The sequence below is a fragment of the Peromyscus californicus genome, unplaced genomic scaffold, assembly GCF_007827085.1.
Source record: "Peromyscus californicus insignis strain IS unplaced genomic scaffold, ASM782708v3 Scaffold_18__1_contigs__length_77618521, whole genome shotgun sequence".
Classification (NCBI taxonomy): domain Eukaryota; kingdom Metazoa; phylum Chordata; class Mammalia; order Rodentia; family Cricetidae; genus Peromyscus; species Peromyscus californicus.
The window spans coordinates 37,293-56,773 of NW_026294480.1; the positions used below are offsets into that span (position 1 = coordinate 37,293).

The window sequence follows — 19,481 nt, forward strand, 5'->3', positions numbered from 1 at the left end:
ATGAGTTCTATATGTCAAGATAAATAACAAAATATTAAATATTTTTTGTCTACTATTGGATTTGATATGAACCAACATAGTTCTTGTCATTGATAGAACCTCAGTTTATGTGTACATTATTCACATTCTTCTCTGTTAGGTTGAAAAATGAAATTTTACTCTTTTCTAACCATGATTCAATTTAATGATACTTGTTTACATTTTTTAAAGGGGTCTCACTATGTAGCTCTGGATGGCCTATAACACTGTTTTGCAATGTAGATCAGGCCAGCTTCAAACTCATAGAGATCTGACTGTCTCTACCTCCCAAGTGCTGGGTTAAAAGTACATGCCATTATACCAGCATTTGTTTTCATTCTTAGCCACTAAAAATTACTAATATTTTTGCCTAGAATTCTACATGCCTAGGAGCCTTCTGTCAAGGCAATTATGTTCATCAGTTTCCTGACCTTAACCTACCATCACCAAACATTGTTAAATATTAATTATCATTTTAATCATACAATAAAGCCTTTATTAATATTTTAACTGAGGTTCTTTAGCTATTACTGAAACTTATAATTTCTAAACTTCAATCATAACAAATGGCTATGGTGTAGTGTAATGCCATCATTGCCCACCTGGAATGCAGACCCATCAGCCAGAGATCTAGATACAAGTTTGACTTTCTGTATGTTGTAATCAAAAAGAGCGTGGCAATCTTCCTACTGCTTGCCTGATAAAATGAGCCTCTGCTGGTCATGGAGGGATGCCTTCGTTATTCTGGATCTTGGATTTCACATTATTCAGGTGAAAGTGTGCTTTCACATACTGTGTTCCATCTCTAAGTCTTATTGCTTAGGGTCTTCAAAAAGATTTGCATTTTGACACATTAGGAGTGTGATGAAACTACAAACCTCCACCCATATCAGAACACCTAAATGCAAAAGCTACTGGACCTGACAAAGCCTCTTGTCACTCTTATCAGTGTTTTAAATGATTCCTCAGCATAATGTTTAAGGATGGGATTTCTTCTGGGGCAGAACCTAGAAACTAATTCCTAGATACATAATAGTAGTATATTGAAGGTAAAATTAAAATCGCCTTTCAGGCCGGGCAGTGGTGGTGCAGGCCTTCAATCCCAGCACTCAGGAGGCAGAGCCAGGCAGATATCTATGAGTTCAAGGCCAACCTCGTCTACAGAGCAAGATCCAGGATAGGAACCAAAACTACACAGAGAAACCCTGTCTCAGGAAAAAAAAAAATCGCCTTTCTACTTTGAGGTTCTATGTAAACTTTGATAGTTCAACTTTTAGTCTATATTAGCAATAGATAGTTGTCAGTTTATATTTCTCAAAGTTCACGTTGTTATGCACTCAATCTGAGTTTCCAAATATAAATTTAATATAAATTTAGTGAATCTTTTTGTGTTAACTTGTGCTAACTACCTATGAAGGACACTTTACACTTTAGAGATAAAATCAGTAGCAGCCCCGTGGAAAATGAGACAATGCATTCATTGAGTTCTAAATATAAACTTTTATTATAAACTGTTTCTTTGGGAAACAAAATTAGAATAGCTTCTTGGTTATCCTTCAGAACATGATGGTAAGAACTTATTGCTAAAAACACCACATACTTAAGTCATAGGACTTGGAGAAATGTAGCTGGTACCAAGCAGAAAGCTTCATCCTTACTGTTTAGCTTTCATAGTTCTAGAAGGGATTAGGTATGCTATTGAGAGAGAAAAAATAATCAACAGTCTTTGTAAATGGACGTTTCCTGTCCCAACTGCCCAGTCTCAAATAACCCACTCAGAGACTGAATATGAATTATAAATGTTCAGCCAATAGCTCTGACTTATTCTAACTAGTTCTTACAACTTAAATTAACCCATTCCTATTAATTTATATATTACCACAAGGCTCATGACTTTTACCTCTGTCCCATTTTGTGTTTCTGCCTTGTTCTCCATCTGGTTGGCAACTCCAGATTCCATCCACCTTTCTTCTTTCCAGAATTTTCTCTATGTCAGGCTATCCCACCCAATCTCTTCCTGCCCAGCTATTGGCCAATCAGCTTTTTTATTAACCAATGAGAGTAATACATATTCACAGGGTACAGGATAATTCCACAGCAAGTTCTACCCAGCTGTGAACTCTGTGAGCTACAATAACTACTTGCCTGCAAAGATATGCCTTACTTGTGTGAGTGTTAGGGGAATAACCAACCACTTTCTGCTTGGATTTAAGATATGGGACACAAGATAGAACTCATGCCTGGTACTATAACTGTGCAAAAAAAAAAAAATTCATGGCTGCCTAAGTCATAGGGGAGAACATGCTACTGTTATTCTCTTAAATGAATATAAAATTCCCCCTTAAGTTCTTAGTCTTAGACCAAGAGTATAGATAGGGAATCATCAACCCTCATCTGAGAAGGTTCTTTTATAGTAGATGACAATTAATATGGTCAGTGTGCAGAAAATAAGATTCTGTGATATGCTTAGCTATAAATGCGACATCTATGTCACACCCCTTATCCCAAAGCTCAGGAATCATTACAGAAGAGGGGAAAGATTTTTAAGAGCCAGGGGTAGTAGACATCTACAGAAAAATTTTTGCTGTGCATGACAGGGTTACTAGACACATGAACTCACAGTGGCTATCACTGCATGTTTAAGTTCTATACAAGATCAAATCAGCCAAAATTCCAGCAGGGAAGGGGAAAGGGTAAATTAATCCACACTTCCTAGCTAAGAAGCTATTGTCAAGTGATGTCTGCTGGTGGAGTAAGAGTTTTCTTCAGGGATATGTTTATAGAGAAGCTACTTATACTTTAGGAAATGTTGGGTGCCCATGTCTATAAGTTAGCACAAAGTGAGCTCAGTGGGTTTGAAACAAAGCACAGGAAGACGGGAGGGGAAAGTGACAGGAGGGGAATGGGGGGAATTTTAATAAAAATGTCATGTGCATGTATGAAATTATCAAGCAATAAAAATAATTTTTAAAAAGTAGAATAGGTCATATTTGTCCATAAACCATTATTATGTGCATTATTGTTGCTCTTATTATATGTTTTTATGCTAGCTTGTATTATACTAATACCTGTAGTTAGTGTTGAGCTGGCCCAGATCTTTTGCCAAGATGGAGTCACCTAAGACACCAAGATGGATGACCCATATGGGACCCAGCCCCTTTGGGAAAATGGAGACTGAACATTCTGTAGTTCTCAGAAGTCTTCTTGATGCCTTATCTCAGCAGAAGAGTTTGACCACAGCCTCCTTCCTGTCCTAATGGCCAGAGCCCCCACACATATAAAATTTTGCTTATAGCAGCCCCTTTTACCTGCAACAGTTCCTTTTCCCTTACTATTCTCCTGCCACTCTCCCACCCAACTTAAACCACCCTATAAAACTCACCTTTTTGCAAGGAAGCTCTCCCTCTTCTTGGAGACAGCCTGGCAGTTCATCCCTTAAAGCTTTGCCTTTACAGGAGGATCTCTGTGAGTTCGAGGCAGCCTGGTCTACAAAGCGAGTTCCAGGAAAGGCGCAAAGCTACACAGAGAAACCCTGTCTCGAAAAACAACAACAAAAAAAAAGCTTTGGCCTTAGCACAGCTCTGGTGGTTTTATTCTCTCATTAAGCCTCACAGTTAGTTTAGATTTTATCAGTTCTGTTATATTTATCCTTGGAACATCTTTCAAGTACTTTAGGTTTGTAAGTGAAAAGTTTACTATAAAAAATATCAAAACCAAAAATGTGTTGCTTTACAAAATGAGTTTATTAGAATATGTGATGGGTGTCAACTTTGAGTTTTATAAACAACAGTGATATTTGGCTTCATAAATGTACTGTGAAGTAGTAGTGTGATTCATAATATTAAAGCAAAAATAGTTATCAGCAAGTTGACAATAGAAAAATTGTAAGATGTAACTCAAAATAAATAATAAATGAAATTAAATAACCAAGAATCTATGACTCAGAAACTATAGCTTATTTATGGTTGCTTTTCTTAAATATGTCATGTCACTTATGTTTTCATACTTGTAAATTTTTTAAAATAGCATACACAGTATTGGGTGTCATTATGGCATTTCCTTTTTTTGATAAATTAATTTATTTCACATTTTGGCCATAGCTTCCCCTCCTTCCACTCCTCCCAGTCCCCCCCACCCCCCTCTATTCCCTCTCCCTAATTCACTCCCCCTCCATTCCTGTTCAGGAAAGGGCAGGTGTCCCATGAATATCAACACAACATGGCACATCAAGTTGCAGTAAGACTAAGCACTTCCCTATGTATTAAGGTTAGTCAAGGTGACCCAATATGAGGAGTAGGGGCCTAAAAGCAAGTAAAAGAGTTGGAGATAGCCACTGTTCTACTGTTAGGAGTCCCACAAGAGGACCAAGTTACACAACTGTAACATATATGCAGAGTGCCTAGTTCAATCCCATGCAGGCTCCTTGATTGTTGATTTGGTCTCTGAGCTCCTATGAGCCCAGGTTAGTTGATTCTGTGAGTTTTCTTGTTTCTTGTTTCCATCAATTGCTAGATGAAGCCTCCCTGATGACAGTTGGGCCAGGGTCCAATGTGGTCATAGGAGATGGCCAGTTCAGGCTATATATCTGCTATTGCTAAGAGTCTTAGCTGGGGTCATCCTTGTAGATTCTTGGGAGATTCCCTTGAACCAGGTTTTACCTGACCCTGAAATGTGCCCCCCTTTCCAATAGTCTCTTTAAGTAGTCTCCTCCATTCCTCTCCCTAATTTGATCACTCATGTTCCCATTCCCACCTACCTTTTGTGAGTGTCAGTCCACTCACAAAACTCTATTTTCTCTTCCCAAGGAGATCCAGGCATTCCCCCCCAATGAACCCTCCTTGTTACCTAGTCTCCCTGTGGATTGTAGCATGTTATCCTTATCTTACAGCTAATATCTACTTATGAGTGAGTACATACCATGTTTGTCTTTGTCTGGGTTACCTCACTCAGGATTATTTTTTTTTCTAGTTCCATCCATTTGCCTTCAAATTTCCTGATGTAATTGTTTTAACAGCTGAGTAATACTCCACTGTGTAAATGTACTACATTTTCTTTATCCATTCCTTGGTTGAGAGACATCTAGGTTGATTCCAGGTTCTGACTATTACAAATAAAGTTCCTATGAATGTAGTTGAGCAAGTGTCGTTACAGTATGATTGAGCATCCTTTGGGCATATGCCCAAGAGTGGTATAGCTGGGTTGTAACTGAAGTTTTTCTGTGTCCCACCCAGACAGAAAAGGAGAGGTGCTGTGGGATGTTCTGTATGCTGTGAATATGTGTTGCTCTGATTGGTTGACAAATAAAATGCTGATTGGCCAGTAGCCAGGCAGGATAAGCAGACAAGGAGAATTCTGGGAAGAGAAAGGCTGAGTAAGGAGACACCAGCCTGCCCTCCAGGGAGCAGCATGTAATGGCACACAGATAAAGCCATGGAGCACGTGGTGACATACAGATTAACAGAAATGGGCTGAGTTTAAATGTAAGATCTAGTCAGTGGTAGGCCTGAGCTAATGGCTGAGCAGTTTTAATTAATATGAGCCTCTGTGTATTTACTTGGGTCTGAGCAGCTTTGGACCAGGTGGGACACAGGAAAACTTTCAGCTACACTGGGTCTTGTGGTAAATTGATTCCCAGTTTTCTGAGAAACCACCACACTGATTTCCAAAGTAGCTGGTGGTACAAGTTTGCACTCCCACCAGCAATGGAGGAGAGTTCCCCTTGCTTCATATCTTTTCCAGCATGAGCTGTCACTTGGGTTTTATATCTTAACCATTTTGATAGGTGTAAGATGGAGAGTAAGATCACAGAGTCATTTTGATTTGCAGTTCCCTGATGGATAAGGATATTGAACATCTTAAGTGTTTCTCAGCCATTTGAGAGTCTTCTGTTGAGAATTCTGTTTAGATCTGTACTCCATTTTTAATTGGATTATTGGTTTGTTGATTCCCCTTTCTTCTTCTCTTCCTTGTGCCCTTACATGCACCCACCTCATATCATCCTATCTCCTTTTATGACATATTTCTTTTTATTAACAAATTTATTTATTTGTGTGTGTGGGTGTGTGGGTGTGTGTATGAGAGAGAGAGAGTAGAGAGAAAGAATATAGTACATGTAGAGGTCTAAGGGCAACTTGCAGGAGTCTTTTCTCTCCTTCCATCATGCAGGTATCAGGGATGGAACTCAAGCTGTTCTTTACCTAGTGAGTAATCTCTCTAGCCCTTATTATCATATTCCTTATTTTCAAAGAAATTAAAATTTTTTCCTAATATTTAGCTCTTTTTATACATGCTATATCAGATATAAATATTATTTGAGCAGTTTCCTTTGGCTGACTTTGTAATAGGTTTTCTTTAATCTTTTTTCGCTATGAAACTATTTTAAACATTATTTTGGCACAAACGCCTGATTTTTGGCTCTTTTTAAAATATTCCTTTTTCTATACTTTTGAGGTCATATAAACTTAGTTGAAATGTTATTTTTATAATTGTCTAAATTTTTAGCAAAATGATGTCAGAAAAGAAAAAAATAACCAAGAAGTTGTGAGATATATAGATAGATAGATAGATAGATAGATAGATAGATAGATAGATAGATAGATGATAGATAGATATAATGGAATACTATTCACATATGAAGCAGAATGAAATCCTATCATTTGTAACAAACTGGGTAAATCTGGAAATAATTCAGGCAGAGAAAGATAAATGCCACTTGATCTCAATCAAAATTTGATCTCAGAAATTGAAGGTTAATGATGTTTCCCAGAGGCCAGTGACATCAGGGAATGAGAACTGGTGCTATTATACTTTTAGGAGGAAGCAAGACAAGAGTACTATCATACAGAATGGTGACCACAGGTACCAGTTACATACTATACCTTTCAAAAATATAGAAGATATGGTTTTAGACTTTTGATCATAAAAAAGATAAATGTTTCAGGAGATAAATGACATGTAGTGTATTTTAATATTCTAAAGGTATTATTGCTATACTTTCTATGTTTTTAATATATAACTTATTTAAATTCTTGAAATTCAATTTTATCCATGGCTATTCAGATTAGTCACTGATATCAATACTGAGATCTGTACATATTCAGAAACTCAGAACTTAGTCCAGAGTTGTTGCATCTGAATATGCATTTTAATTACATTTCCTATTCATAATTGTATATATTTTTAAAAATTTATAGTGTTCTAACTTACCATTAATGGTCTTCCATGTGAAAGATATACAATTTATATAGTATAATACAAATTTAGCACACACTATATATAGTGTGGATTCTTTCAGTTTACATTATATTTCACTAAAAATGTGAGTTTTGGTGGATCTTACATCATTTTTCATTAAATACATAAGACAACATTCCTACATGTCAAAGAATTGTATTGATTAATATTACTTAGATCCAAACCACTTCTAGCTCTCCTTTCATCTTTGGTAAAATTAGGAACTGAGCAAATATATAACTTTATTGATTGATAATTACTTACCTTATGCAATTAATTTATTTCTATATTGGGGCAGTTGTCATTCAGAGATATAGCCATTGATTTCTCTCCAGAAGAGTATGAATGCCTGGACCCTGCACAGTGGGATTTGTATAGTGATGTGATGTTAGAGAATTACAGCAACCTTGTCTCTCTGGGTGAGTATCACTCCCCTACTGATTTCTTAATTCATTGTCAATATTTCAATGTCTTTCTTTGTAGAATATCTCATGGGAGCTTATGCTTTATATCAATGAATTTCTTATTTCTGCTTTTAAGGAAAAAATAGAAGAGTGGCTAAATTAGATAAGTTTATTATATTCCTTCTATTTTTAACCTTTTTTGTTTTTAAATTATGAATCCTTCACTCTAGTGGTAATTTTCGAAATTAAGTTGCATGAGACATACCACACAATCTTAAAACAATACACCCTTTAATGTTAAATTTTCTGTATTTGTAAATAAAGCTCAAGATCTTCAAATTGTAAAATCTTCCTTTGTATTCTAATATACTTATCAGGAAAGATTTAGAGAAATGGTTTTTTTTTCCTACAAGCTTTCATTTATGTCATCTTTCCTTATAAGCAAATACTAGGATAGAAATGCTGATTTTCCAGAGACCAACACAAAGCATCATTTTTCTACAAACAGGTCTTGCTTTCTCTAAGCCATATCTGATCACATTTCTGGAACAAAGAAAACAGCCTTGGAATGTGAAACAACAAGCAATAGTAGCCGTGTACCCAGGTACGTAGGAATGTATGAGTGAGAGGATGCAGATGAGAGGTTCAAAACTCCAACAGAATGCCAGGCTTTTAAAATGTGGATTGAGAAGCTGTTTCATGGAAATAATTTTAGGAGTCTCCATTTATTTCTCTTAACTATCAAACAAGGACATTTCATGTGGATCTCTCATACTTTGAAGTCCTCTGAGTCATGTTCTTCCCCTCCAGTGATCTCTACCCACATTCATAGTGACTGACAAAGTAATTACTTTTGCCTATGAAGAGCTACATCCTGATAGATGTTTCATTGCTGTGTAGAGTTCAGACAGTTCACAGATACTTCTAAAAACCACTGAGTCAAACCTTTATAATATAGTAGCCACAACTGGGTTTTGCTATGGGATGTCTTTCTGTATGCTGTGAATACGTGTTGCTCTCATTGGTTGATAAATAAAGCTGCTTTGGCTTATGGCAAGGCAGGATAGAGCCAGGCGGGAATTCCAAGCAGAGATACAGGAGAAGAAGGGCAGAGTAAAGGGAAATGCCAGCCAGCCACCAAAGAAGCCAGATGCCATTAGATCAGTAATGCTGCAGCCATATGGCAATACATAGATGAATAGAAATGGGTTAATTTAAATGTAAGTGGTAACTAGTAATAAGCTTGAGCTATCAACCAAGCATTTCCAAGTAATATTAAGCCTCTGGGTGATTATTTTAAAAGTGGCTGTGAGAGTGGGTGGGACAAAAAATCTTCCACTTACAGAGTTTCTCTAATTTTATCTATATGCTCATTGATCAAAATTGTCAGCTCCGAGCTCTCTTTGAATGTATGATTTTTCTTTTCAATTTCTCTACACCAATGATTTAAAATGCATGTGTTTTTATAGTCCCAGCCAAAAAGGATATATAATTGGATTAATTTTTTAAATAATTTTTTTTATTCTTTCAGGATATTATGGGTTCAAAATTCTCCTTGTCTTATTTGGAAATCCGTTTTCTGTGTGGGGGGGTTGTTTTTGGTCTAGTTTTTCACAAATAAGTTGATAATATGTTTAGGCATATTCTGATTGGATTAGAGTTAAGAAAATGTAAGACAATGAAAAAATCTGTTAACTGTATCTATATTTCCAATAGAACTTAATTTTTATTTACCTATTCCCATGTTTTCATACTATATACAATAGTTGCTTACTCCTGCCAGATTTGTAGAAATTATGCTGTATTTATCATCTGTTTATGAATAAACATGTTGCCCTTACTGAAATTTCTGTGATTTACAGATAAATTATATAATTATAAATTAATACATTTAAATTTATTTCAATTGCATAAAAGTATCTTGAGCCGGGCGGTGGTGGCGCACGCCTTTAATCCCAGCACTCAGGAGGCAGAGCCAGGCGGATCTCTGTGAGTTCAAGGCCAGCCTGGACTACCAAGTGAGTTCCAGGAAAGGAGCAAAGCTACACAGAGAAACCTTGTCTCGAAAAACCAAAAAAAAAAAAAAAAAGAAAGTATCTTGAATATTTGAGTATGCTATTCAATAGCATTGTTTATTCAAATTGTTTTGCAGTATATTTTTAGAAAATGTTTTTGCTTTTGAAGATAACTCTATACTTATGAAAGAAACTGTATATTTTTGTCTCCATACAATTGATTACATTCAGCATTCTACTTTCAGTTTTGCAAGTTTTATTACTATAGAATCTTCAAGTAATTCAGGTCATATGTCTTTGTGTAATAGGTTTTATTTCATTTTTCATAGCACCTTTAAGATTCATCCTTATGGTAGATAGTACATGATTACCTTTTAAAGGTGGAATAGTATTCCATTGTTTGTATATTCCATATTGTCTTCATCTTTTTGGTACAATGGAAATTTAGGTTGTTTCCACCTGTGGTGTTTTCTGAGTAATGCTGCAATGATTTGGGGTATAGAAATATATTTTACATTCTATATTTTATGATTCATTGGAGGGTAAATTTCATATAAAAATGTAACTGAATAAAAATATCCAATGTTAACAATAAGCATTATAAATATAAAGATTATTGTTCTTATTGATACCTTATATTTATTTAATAGGAACAAAACCTTATAAATGTAAAGAATGTGACAAGGCCTTTGTTCGGAATTCACTCCTTATTCAACACCAGAGAATTCATACTGGAGAGAAACCCTACAAATGTGAACAGTGTGGCAAAGCTTTTAGCTGTTCTTCAAGCCTCACCCCACATCAAAGAATTCATACTGGAGAGAAACCCTACAAATGTGAACAATGTGGTCAAGCATTTAACTGTTCTTCACACCTGTATAAGCATCAAAGAATTCATACTGGTGAGAAACCCTATAAATGCACAGAATGTGGTAAAGCTTTTAACTGGTCTTCAAGCCTTACCCAACATCAAAGAATTCATACTGGAGAGAAACCCTACAAATGTAAAGAATGTGACTTGGCCTTTAATTGTTCTTCACACCTGTATAGGCATCAGAGAATTCATACAGGTGAAAAACTTTACAAATGCAAGGAATGTGGCAAGGCCTTTAACTGTTCTTCATACCTTAATTATCATCAGATACTTCATACTGGAGATAAACCCTACAAATGTAAAGAATGTGGCAAAGCCTTTACCATGGTCTCTTATCTCACTCGACATCAGAGAATTCATACTGGAGAAAAACCCTATAAATGTAAAGAATGTGACAAAGCATTTAATAATTGTTCAGCCCTAATTCAACACCAAAGAATTCATACTGGAGAGAAACCCTACAAATGTGAAGAATGTGGCAAAGCCTTTAATAATAGTTCAAGCCTTACTCATCACCAAAGAATTCACACTGGAGAGAAACCCTACAAATGTAAAGAATGTGGCAAGGCCTTTAACTCGTCTTCACACCTAAATTATCATCAAAGAATTCATACTGGAGAGAAACCCTATAGATGTGAAGAATGTAGCAAAGCCTTTAATAATTTTTCAGCCCTTATTCAACACCAAAGAATCCATACTGGAGAGAAACCCTACAAGTGTGAAAAATGTGGCAAAGCCTTTAATAATTGTTCAGCTCTTAGTCAACACCAAAGAATTCATACTGGAGAGAAACCCTACAAATGCAAAGAATGTGGCCAGGGATTTAACTGTTCTTCAAATCTTAAACAACACCAAAGAATTCATACTAGAGAAAAACTCTACAAATATGAAGATTATGGCAAAGCTTTTAATAATTGCAAAGCCCTTACTCAATACCAAAGAATCCATACATACTAGAGAGAAACCCTGTAAATGCAAAGAGGGTGGCAAAGTATTTAACAATTGTTTTACACTTACGTAATATTAAAATTTTATGCATAATAGAAACACTGCAAGTTAAAATCAAGTGGAAAATCCTTTATTCTTCATGACATAATCAACATCAGAGATTTTTGTATTGATGAGAAACCTTGCACATATAAATAATGTTGCACAGCCTTTAGCTGAAGCTTGATCTTCATTAACCATCAATGAATTCATATTAGGTAGAAACTTTATACATGTAATGACTGGAAGGAATTTAGTCTAATATTTACAGCTCAGAAAAGCAAAGTATACTACAAAACATGTAACTAATAAGAATATAGCCAAGCCTTTGCTGACACCTCAAATCTTACTGAATATAAGGAAATTATTATAACATAAATCCAATGAATATATGGAATGTCACAAAAACTTGAAGGAAGCCAGGCATGGTGGCACACACCTCTAATCCCAGCACTCAGGAGACAGGGGCAGCTAGATCTCTGTGAGTTTTAGGCCAGCATGGTCTACAAAGCAAGTTCCAGGACAGCTAGGGCTGTTACACAGAGAAACCCTGTCCAGAAAAGAAAAAGAAAAAACTTGGAGTGCTTATAATTTAATTTATAGGGCTCCATTATTTGATATAATGAAAGAAATATCACAGACATCAGAGTCTTCAAATAACTTACCTCTGTAAGAATATCAATTTGTAATAAAACCAAATTTACTATGTAGCCTCACTTTTTAAAACTTAATGAAGCATAGCTCTCAAATGATTGTATCAAAAGAACAAAACTGGTTCTTGAGAGTTACTTTTTTCCAGAAACCATATGTTAGATTTGGAAACATAGATTGTGAAGTTTAATTGTCTTAATAAAGGTGTTTCTTAATGTATTGTCACTGTTGTATATTGAATGACATATTATTCTATCTTAAATTAGAATATTCCACTTTATTTAGGGATACAGATAGCAGTTTTTTGTTTTTTTGTTTTGTTTTTTTTTGTTTTTTTTTTTTTTTTGGTTTTTCGAGACAGGGTTTCTCTGTGTAGCTTTGCGCCTTTCCTGGAACTCACTTGGTAGCCCAGGCCGGCCTCGAACTCACAGAGATCCGCCTGGCTCTGCCTCCCGAGTGCTGGGATTAAAGGCGTGCGCCACCACCGCCCAGCTCAGATAGCAGATTTTAATTCTGTATTGCTAGCGATTACTAGAATGACATATCATTCTTTGACCAGTGTTAAAAATATCCTTCAAGTAATTGGGAAGTTATTGTTCTATATAGCATATTTTTTTCAATTTTTTTTGTAATTACTTGGAAATTTTTGTACTTCTCTTTCCTATTCTTGCTCCTCCACCCATTCCTCTGAGATAGTACCCTCTCTACCTACCCAACTTCATGTTCTTAAAAAAAAAAAAACTAAGAAATTGTTAAAATAAAATAAAAATCACTTTTCCTAAAGGACTTTTGTAGATGAATTTCTAAACGGTCTCATTAAATAAAAAAACATGGGGTTGGGGATTTAGCTCAGTGGTAGAGTGCTCGCCTAGCAAGCACAAGGCCCTGGGTTCGGTTCTCAACCCTGAAATAAAAAAAAACAGAGAGTAGGAAATTGGGGTTAAAGCCTGAAAGAGATCAGAGGAATAGGAACAGCCACATCTAACCTCACCTCACCAACTCTGCAGCTTCCAAAAGCGAGATATTTCCTGTCTACCCACACCTAAATTCCTTTGCTGTTCTTCCATCTGATTTGCTCTCTGTCCAACTACATCACTTCCTCTTCTTGCATAGCTCTGTCACTTCCTGTCTGTCTGTACACACCTCCATGGTTAACTAGTGTTGGAATTAAAGGCATGTGCCATCACACCTGGCTCTGTTCCCAGTGTGGCCTTGAAAACACATAGATCCAGACAGATCCCTGCCTCCCAAATGATAGGATTAAAGGCATGTGCTAACATTGTATGACTTTTGTGTTTATTTATAATGGTTGACTTTTTCCTCTGATCTCCAGGCAAGCTTTATTTTTTAGAGCACAAATAAAATATCACCACAGCCTTTAGAAGTAAAAAAAACAAACAAACAAACAAACAAACAAAAAACCCCTCCATCTAGATTAACATAGCCACTCAAACAAGCACTTTCCCAGACCCAAGGTCTTCTGAAGTGGTGGAAATTCGCTTTGGATTTTACACTTTCACTATAAATTACATTATTTTTATACATTTATCCATTACACACACACACACACACACACACACACACACACACACACACCCCTTGTCTGTCACTGTGTCTCCTTGTGTGTACCTAACAAAGGCTTTCCTCTTTTATTGAACAGCACAGATGGTGTCACATGAGGAAGGAATGAAGGATCCTTTATAGAAATCTTTAACAGAGTTGATTCCAATTGACCTCAACTGACCCAGCTAACAAACAAATTCTATCAAGCAATATTCATATGCTGTTTCCAACACTTTTGGTGGATATTTGTTTTATGACATTGCTCTCAACCTATTTGCTGTTTTCAGCAAATCATTATTACAGTGCACATACAAACACATGCATTGCTCTCTGGATCAAGGAAATGGGAGAGTATTTTAAGATTACAGTTATGCATTGCCTTAGATTGTAAAAGTTGTTTACATGGGAAATCCAAGGCAAGAAAGGTTGATTGTTACATTGTCCTCTTAAAGGCAGGTCAAACCAAAACAAAAACAGGCTGAGTGAGATATCAATCTTAAGTCTTTAGGGTCCTCAAAGTATATTATTAACTTTGGCAGTGGTCCAGCAAAAGTGCCAGTCTCTTATAATGTAAAAGATACTTTAATAATAATACATCACCCCATGTGTGATGTACATGTCAGATTTTCTTTATCATTTGTTCCAAGCACCATTCAATAAAGAGGGTGTCTTTCCTCTAGTGTACATTTTTAAAGCTGTATAAAAAAATTAGGGGGATGGAGAGAGGACTCTTAAGTGGTTAGGAATACTTATTGCTTTTGCAGAGGACCAAGGTTCTATTCCCAGCACCCATATCACATGGCTCACAACTATTTGTAACTCCAGTTCCAAGGGATCTGATCTGCCCACTTATGACCTACATGGGCACCAGGCATGCACATGGTGCACATACATACATGAAAAGAAAATGCACTAAACACACAGAAGTAAATCTAAAAAATTTTTCTCAATTAAGTGGCTGCAATTATATGGATTTACTTCTAGATCGCATATTCTATTCCACTGGCCTACACATCTGTTTTTGTGCTGGTACCATGTTTTTAGTGCTACAAGTATGTAATATAATTTAAGATTATGTATTATGATACTACCAACATTGTTTTTTCTACAAAGGATTGCATTAGCCTTTCAAAGACTGTGAATTTTAGGATTCTTTTTTTCTAGGTCTATAGAAAATGTCATCTGAATTTTGATGGGGATTGCATAGATCTGTGGATCATTTGGGGGCAATACAGCCATTTTCACAATTAATTCATGACTTTTTTTTTGTTACTTGACACAAGACTAGAGAAGAGGGAACATCAATTGAGAAAATGCCCTCAACAGATTGGCCTGTAGGCAAGCCTGTGGAGCATTTTCTTGATTATTGATTGAGGTTGTAGGGCACAGCCCACTGTTGACTTTGCCACCCCTTGGAAGGTAGTCCTGAGGTTTATAAAAAAGCAAACTGATCAAGTCCTGGGCAGCAAGCCAGTAAGCCACATTCTTCCATGATCTCTGCTTCGGTTTCTACCTCCAGCCTCCTGTTTTGAGTTCTGCCTTGACTTCTCCTGATACACTGTGACCTATGAGGTAAAATAAATCCCTTCCCCTACAACTTGCTCTTGGTTGTGGTGTTTTCTCACAGTAATAGAAATCTAAGACAATATTAATCTGACTCCTAATAACATGTCACTACACCCATAGATTAATATCTCAATCCTCATTAGAGAAACTTTATACAGTAGATGTCAATTAATACAAAGTCCCCCTGTACTCTGGTAATGTACAGAGAATAAGAGACTGCAGAATGCTCAGTCTAAATTTGGACAGCTATATCACACCTCTTCCCAAGGCACAGAAGCATTGTGGATGAGGTGCCAGAAAGATTATGAGAATTAGAGGCAGTGGGTGAATCTAATGAAACTTTTCCAGACACAGTAGGTAAGCCATTCATACTTACTTCACAGTGGTTCTAACAGCATGCACAAGACTTATATGGACTCAAGCCAACATAAAAAAGGAGGTAAGCTTGAAGTCCCAACCCTACCTAAGGAGCTATTGTGGGGAATAAGGGTATTGTGAGCTATTGGACAGTGTGTGGATCTGGTTGCAAATGTTTAGATGAGTGGAGGGAACTGTTCCCACACAAAGTTCTTCACCCAATACTTGGTGGAGTATAAGGTATGCTCTGGGGTTCCAGTGACAAGAAATTGAATCAGTACTACTTGTAAAAGAGCCCAATGTTGCTATGCCCTCATAATATGGTGGGCCTGTATCATAACAAAGCCAGCAAGAGGTGGTTATATTAGGTATAAAGGAGTTTAAAACTCTGTAGGCTCTCTCTACCAAAGTTACCAGAGAGTAAGTGTTAGGGGCTTCTGTAGAGATTCTTTCCAGGTGAGAGATTTTGGGGGTTTCTGTGGTATAGTGGTATAGATGAATGATCTTGTTAAATAAGAAACACACAGAAATTGCTTGAATGATTGGGAGGTATATGCAGGGCCATTGTCTGTTTTAAGTTCCCAGAGTACTCCCATTACCATCATGGCTGTTTTTAGAACTTTGAAGGACTATGATGCCTTTTCTCCTGTTTGGGCTATTACATAAACAAAGGTGGAACAGATATCAAGAATCACATGCACATACCTAAGATTGCTAAAGGGGGCATAGTGAGTAACATCCATCTGTCATAGTGTGTTAGGTACTAGGCCTCTGGGGTTTACTCCCATTTTATTCAGGGGCCCCAAGGGTACTAAGGGGGTGCATGTGGTGGAAGTTCATGCTAGGTGCTTACAGCTTGACAAGGGCAAGTCAGGTAGAAGTTTATGGAGGTTGTGAGGCGACAGGTGGAACTGTTGGTGTAAACGCCTGGCCTGCTCCAGCGCTGGCAGTGACACTGTCATGATCATTTTTTCTACATGGTGGTTGCCAGTGGCCAGCATTCCTGGCAATCCCAAGTGTGATCAAATATGATATATATATGTATCAGGGGTGCTTTCTATTTTCTAGTAGATCTTGAACTGATTTCATTGTTATAGAGATGGGGTCCCTCAGGGTCTTTAATTTGGCAAAAGGCAACAGCTTACAGGCTTGGGTCGAATAGCAACTATCAGAAAAAATATTTATGGAATTTAATTGACTTAGCTTTAATACCTTGAGAATTGCTAAAAGTTCTCCTAACTGCACTGAACCTGGGTTAGGTTGGGTATATGTTATTTCTTTAGCACTAGGCATGGCTATTATTAAGTTGAAAATTGGTCTTATTAGCATCTGTAAAGGCTATTGCCGCTTGAGGAACAGGAGTTTTAGAGGGGTTGGCAAATGGACTCAACATCAGCTCAATGATTGAAAGGGCTGAAAGGGGTCTATCTTGTGGGAAATGATTGTCCACGGTGCCTGTAAACCCTGTCATCATCTGCTGATAGGGGAGAGAATCTGCCCATAAGGTCTGGGTATTTGGAGGGAGAAGGGGAGGACAATCTTATCTGGTTCATGGCCCATGATTCTCCTAACAGTTGCTTTTGCTTTAATGCCTATCTCAAAGGCAATATCAAAATTTGAGTTAATATGGGATAGCTCAGAATGTGATAGATGTATTCAAATTAGGGGGCCTGATTGCCACTGTGATCCCAATATGCTGCCCTTCATCCAAAGGACTAAGACTATCAGGGGAAATTTTGGATTATGTCTCCTCAGGGAGGCATTATAGGCAAGTTCACTAGCCCTCTTTAAGAGATCCCTGGCCCCCTCTGTCAACCATATCTTTGCAGAGGAGGAGATATGCCCCTTGAGAAGGGAGAACAGTTGTCTCATGTCTTCATCAGGAATTGGGAGAAATTGTTTGAGCCAACTAATGCCACAGAGTTCCTAGAGGTCTGTAAGGGAGTAGGACTCCTGTATGCTTATAGAAGGGGTTGAATTGTTTGGCTTATCTGATAACCCAAAAAGGTAAAGGGAGGTAGCCATTGTATCTTTTCTGGGGGCACCTCAGGGTGGAAAGCCTCCAAGTCTTTTAAAAGCTGGGGCAGCAAGCCCTGAATTTTCTGCCTGTCTGAATGAGCAAGCAGGATATCTTTAATATCAATATTTAATATCAATATTTCCTTGGGGATTCTCTTTAAAGCCTGCTGACCATATAGCTGACAGATAACTAGATTATTCTTCATGCCTTGTGGTAATACCTTCCAATGATAATGGGAGGTGGGTCTCTGAACATTAAGTTTCCAAACAGTAAACACAAAGCATTCTCTGTCCCCTGGGGCCAGTGGTATGGAGAGGAAAACAATCTTTAATATCTATTACAAGGACATGCCATCCAGGCGGAATAACACTGGGATGTGGCAGTCCCGCTTTGGGGGAGCCCCTCTTTTCTATTTGTGCATTGATTTTTCTCAAGTCCTGTAAAAGGCAGAAGTTCTCCAATTTTTTCTTAATTACAAAAATGAGGGTATTGAATCGCTGTAGGAATGTTCAATTTGACCTGTCGGCAGTTGTTCTTTAACTAACTCTCTCAGTGCTGATAATTTAGGTTCTATAATAGGTCACTGATCCACCAATATGGACTTTTCTGATATCCAGTTTAATGGTATGGGCTCTGGGATGTCTACATGGGGGAAAGTGGCCATTAGAATTGGGGGTGAGTGCTAGAAACTCTTCCTGATTGGCCTGTTACATCATGTGTTACTATGTCCTCATAAAAGGCTTTGTCATCTGTACTAAGCACCGCTCCCATCTCCTCCAATAGATCGTACCCCCAGAGTATATGGGGTGCGTAGGCTATGATGGGGCAGAATTGGTCTTGATTACCATCTATGTCCTTCCAATGAACTGGGTGGCCAATGGTTTTAGAGGGCTTAACACCACTTACTCCAGTAATGGTAAGGCCATCCTTAAGTTTCCAGTGAGGAAATGCCTGCACATCATTAGTAGATATTACAGTTGGGTCTTCATCAGTGTCTACTAGACCCTTGGTGGGTCTGCCATCCATACAGATGGTCATCATGGGGGAATATGGGAAGGGTCCAAAATACTCTGGGTTTGGAGGGACCCCCTCTTACATGCTGGACTGAGGGGTGCCCCTCCTCAAGTTGAAAGAAACCTGGGGAGAGCTCTTGCAGTCATGTGCCCAATTAAACTGTTTTTGGCATTTGGGGCATTTGGTCCTGGGTTGAGTTTTAGGGAAGTCTCAATAAAGGTGGCCTGACTGACCACAGACCCAGAAAGAATGGTCAGGTCAGTTGGGAGAGGACTATCCATGACATTATCTTTGGAAGCTAATAGTGCATTTAGAGAGGCAGTAAGAGCTGCTATGGGCCCTGCCTGAGGGTGGAGATCACAAGCAGTGATCACCCGTTTATGAATGTCCTCATTATGCACTGCTGCAACTGCATTTCAAGCAGGAGCATTAAGCCCCTCCAATGTTAATTGCTTAATGAGAATCTCCCTGGTCAGGCCAGGATCCATCTCTGTAGCTAGAGTTTTTCTGCCTTGCCCACAGTCAGGACAAATCTTGTCACCCGCCAGTCCCACAGCCACTCAGACCCAACCAAGTAAACACAGAGACTTATATTGGTTGCAAACTGTATGGCCGTGGCAGGCTTCTTGCTAACTGTTCTTATAGCTTTAATTAATCCATTTCCATAAATCTATACCTTGCCACATGGCTCGTGGCTTACCGGCATCTTCACATGCTGCTTGTCATGGCGGCAGCTGGCAGTTGTCGCAGCCGCCTCGACCAGCAAGGAAGACACAACA

At 37.7% G+C, this 19,481-nt stretch overlaps 1 protein-coding gene across 9 annotated transcripts in view; it reads left to right on the forward strand.

Annotated features, from left to right (window-relative positions):
• The window catches only part of LOC128113305 (zinc finger protein 420-like), a 32,749-nt gene extending 20,342 nt beyond the window's left edge, over positions 1 to 12,407 (forward strand). For 8 of the 9 annotated variants that reach the window (XM_052742863.1, XM_052742867.1, XM_052742865.1 and 5 more), the window contains 3 exons: positions 7,550 to 7,670; positions 8,164 to 8,259; positions 10,321 to 12,407. In XM_052742863.1, coding sequence (XP_052598823.1) covers positions 7,550 to 7,670; positions 8,164 to 8,259; positions 10,321 to 11,501 — 1,398 coding nt within the window. In that variant the 3' untranslated portion in view covers positions 11,502 to 12,407. Of the gene's footprint in view, positions 1 to 6,183; positions 6,219 to 7,549; positions 7,671 to 8,163; positions 8,260 to 10,320 lie in introns of all 9 variants that reach the window. The other variant, XM_052742869.1, reaches the window with a different exon arrangement.
• The last annotated feature ends 7,074 nt before the right edge of the window (positions 12,408 to 19,481 follow it).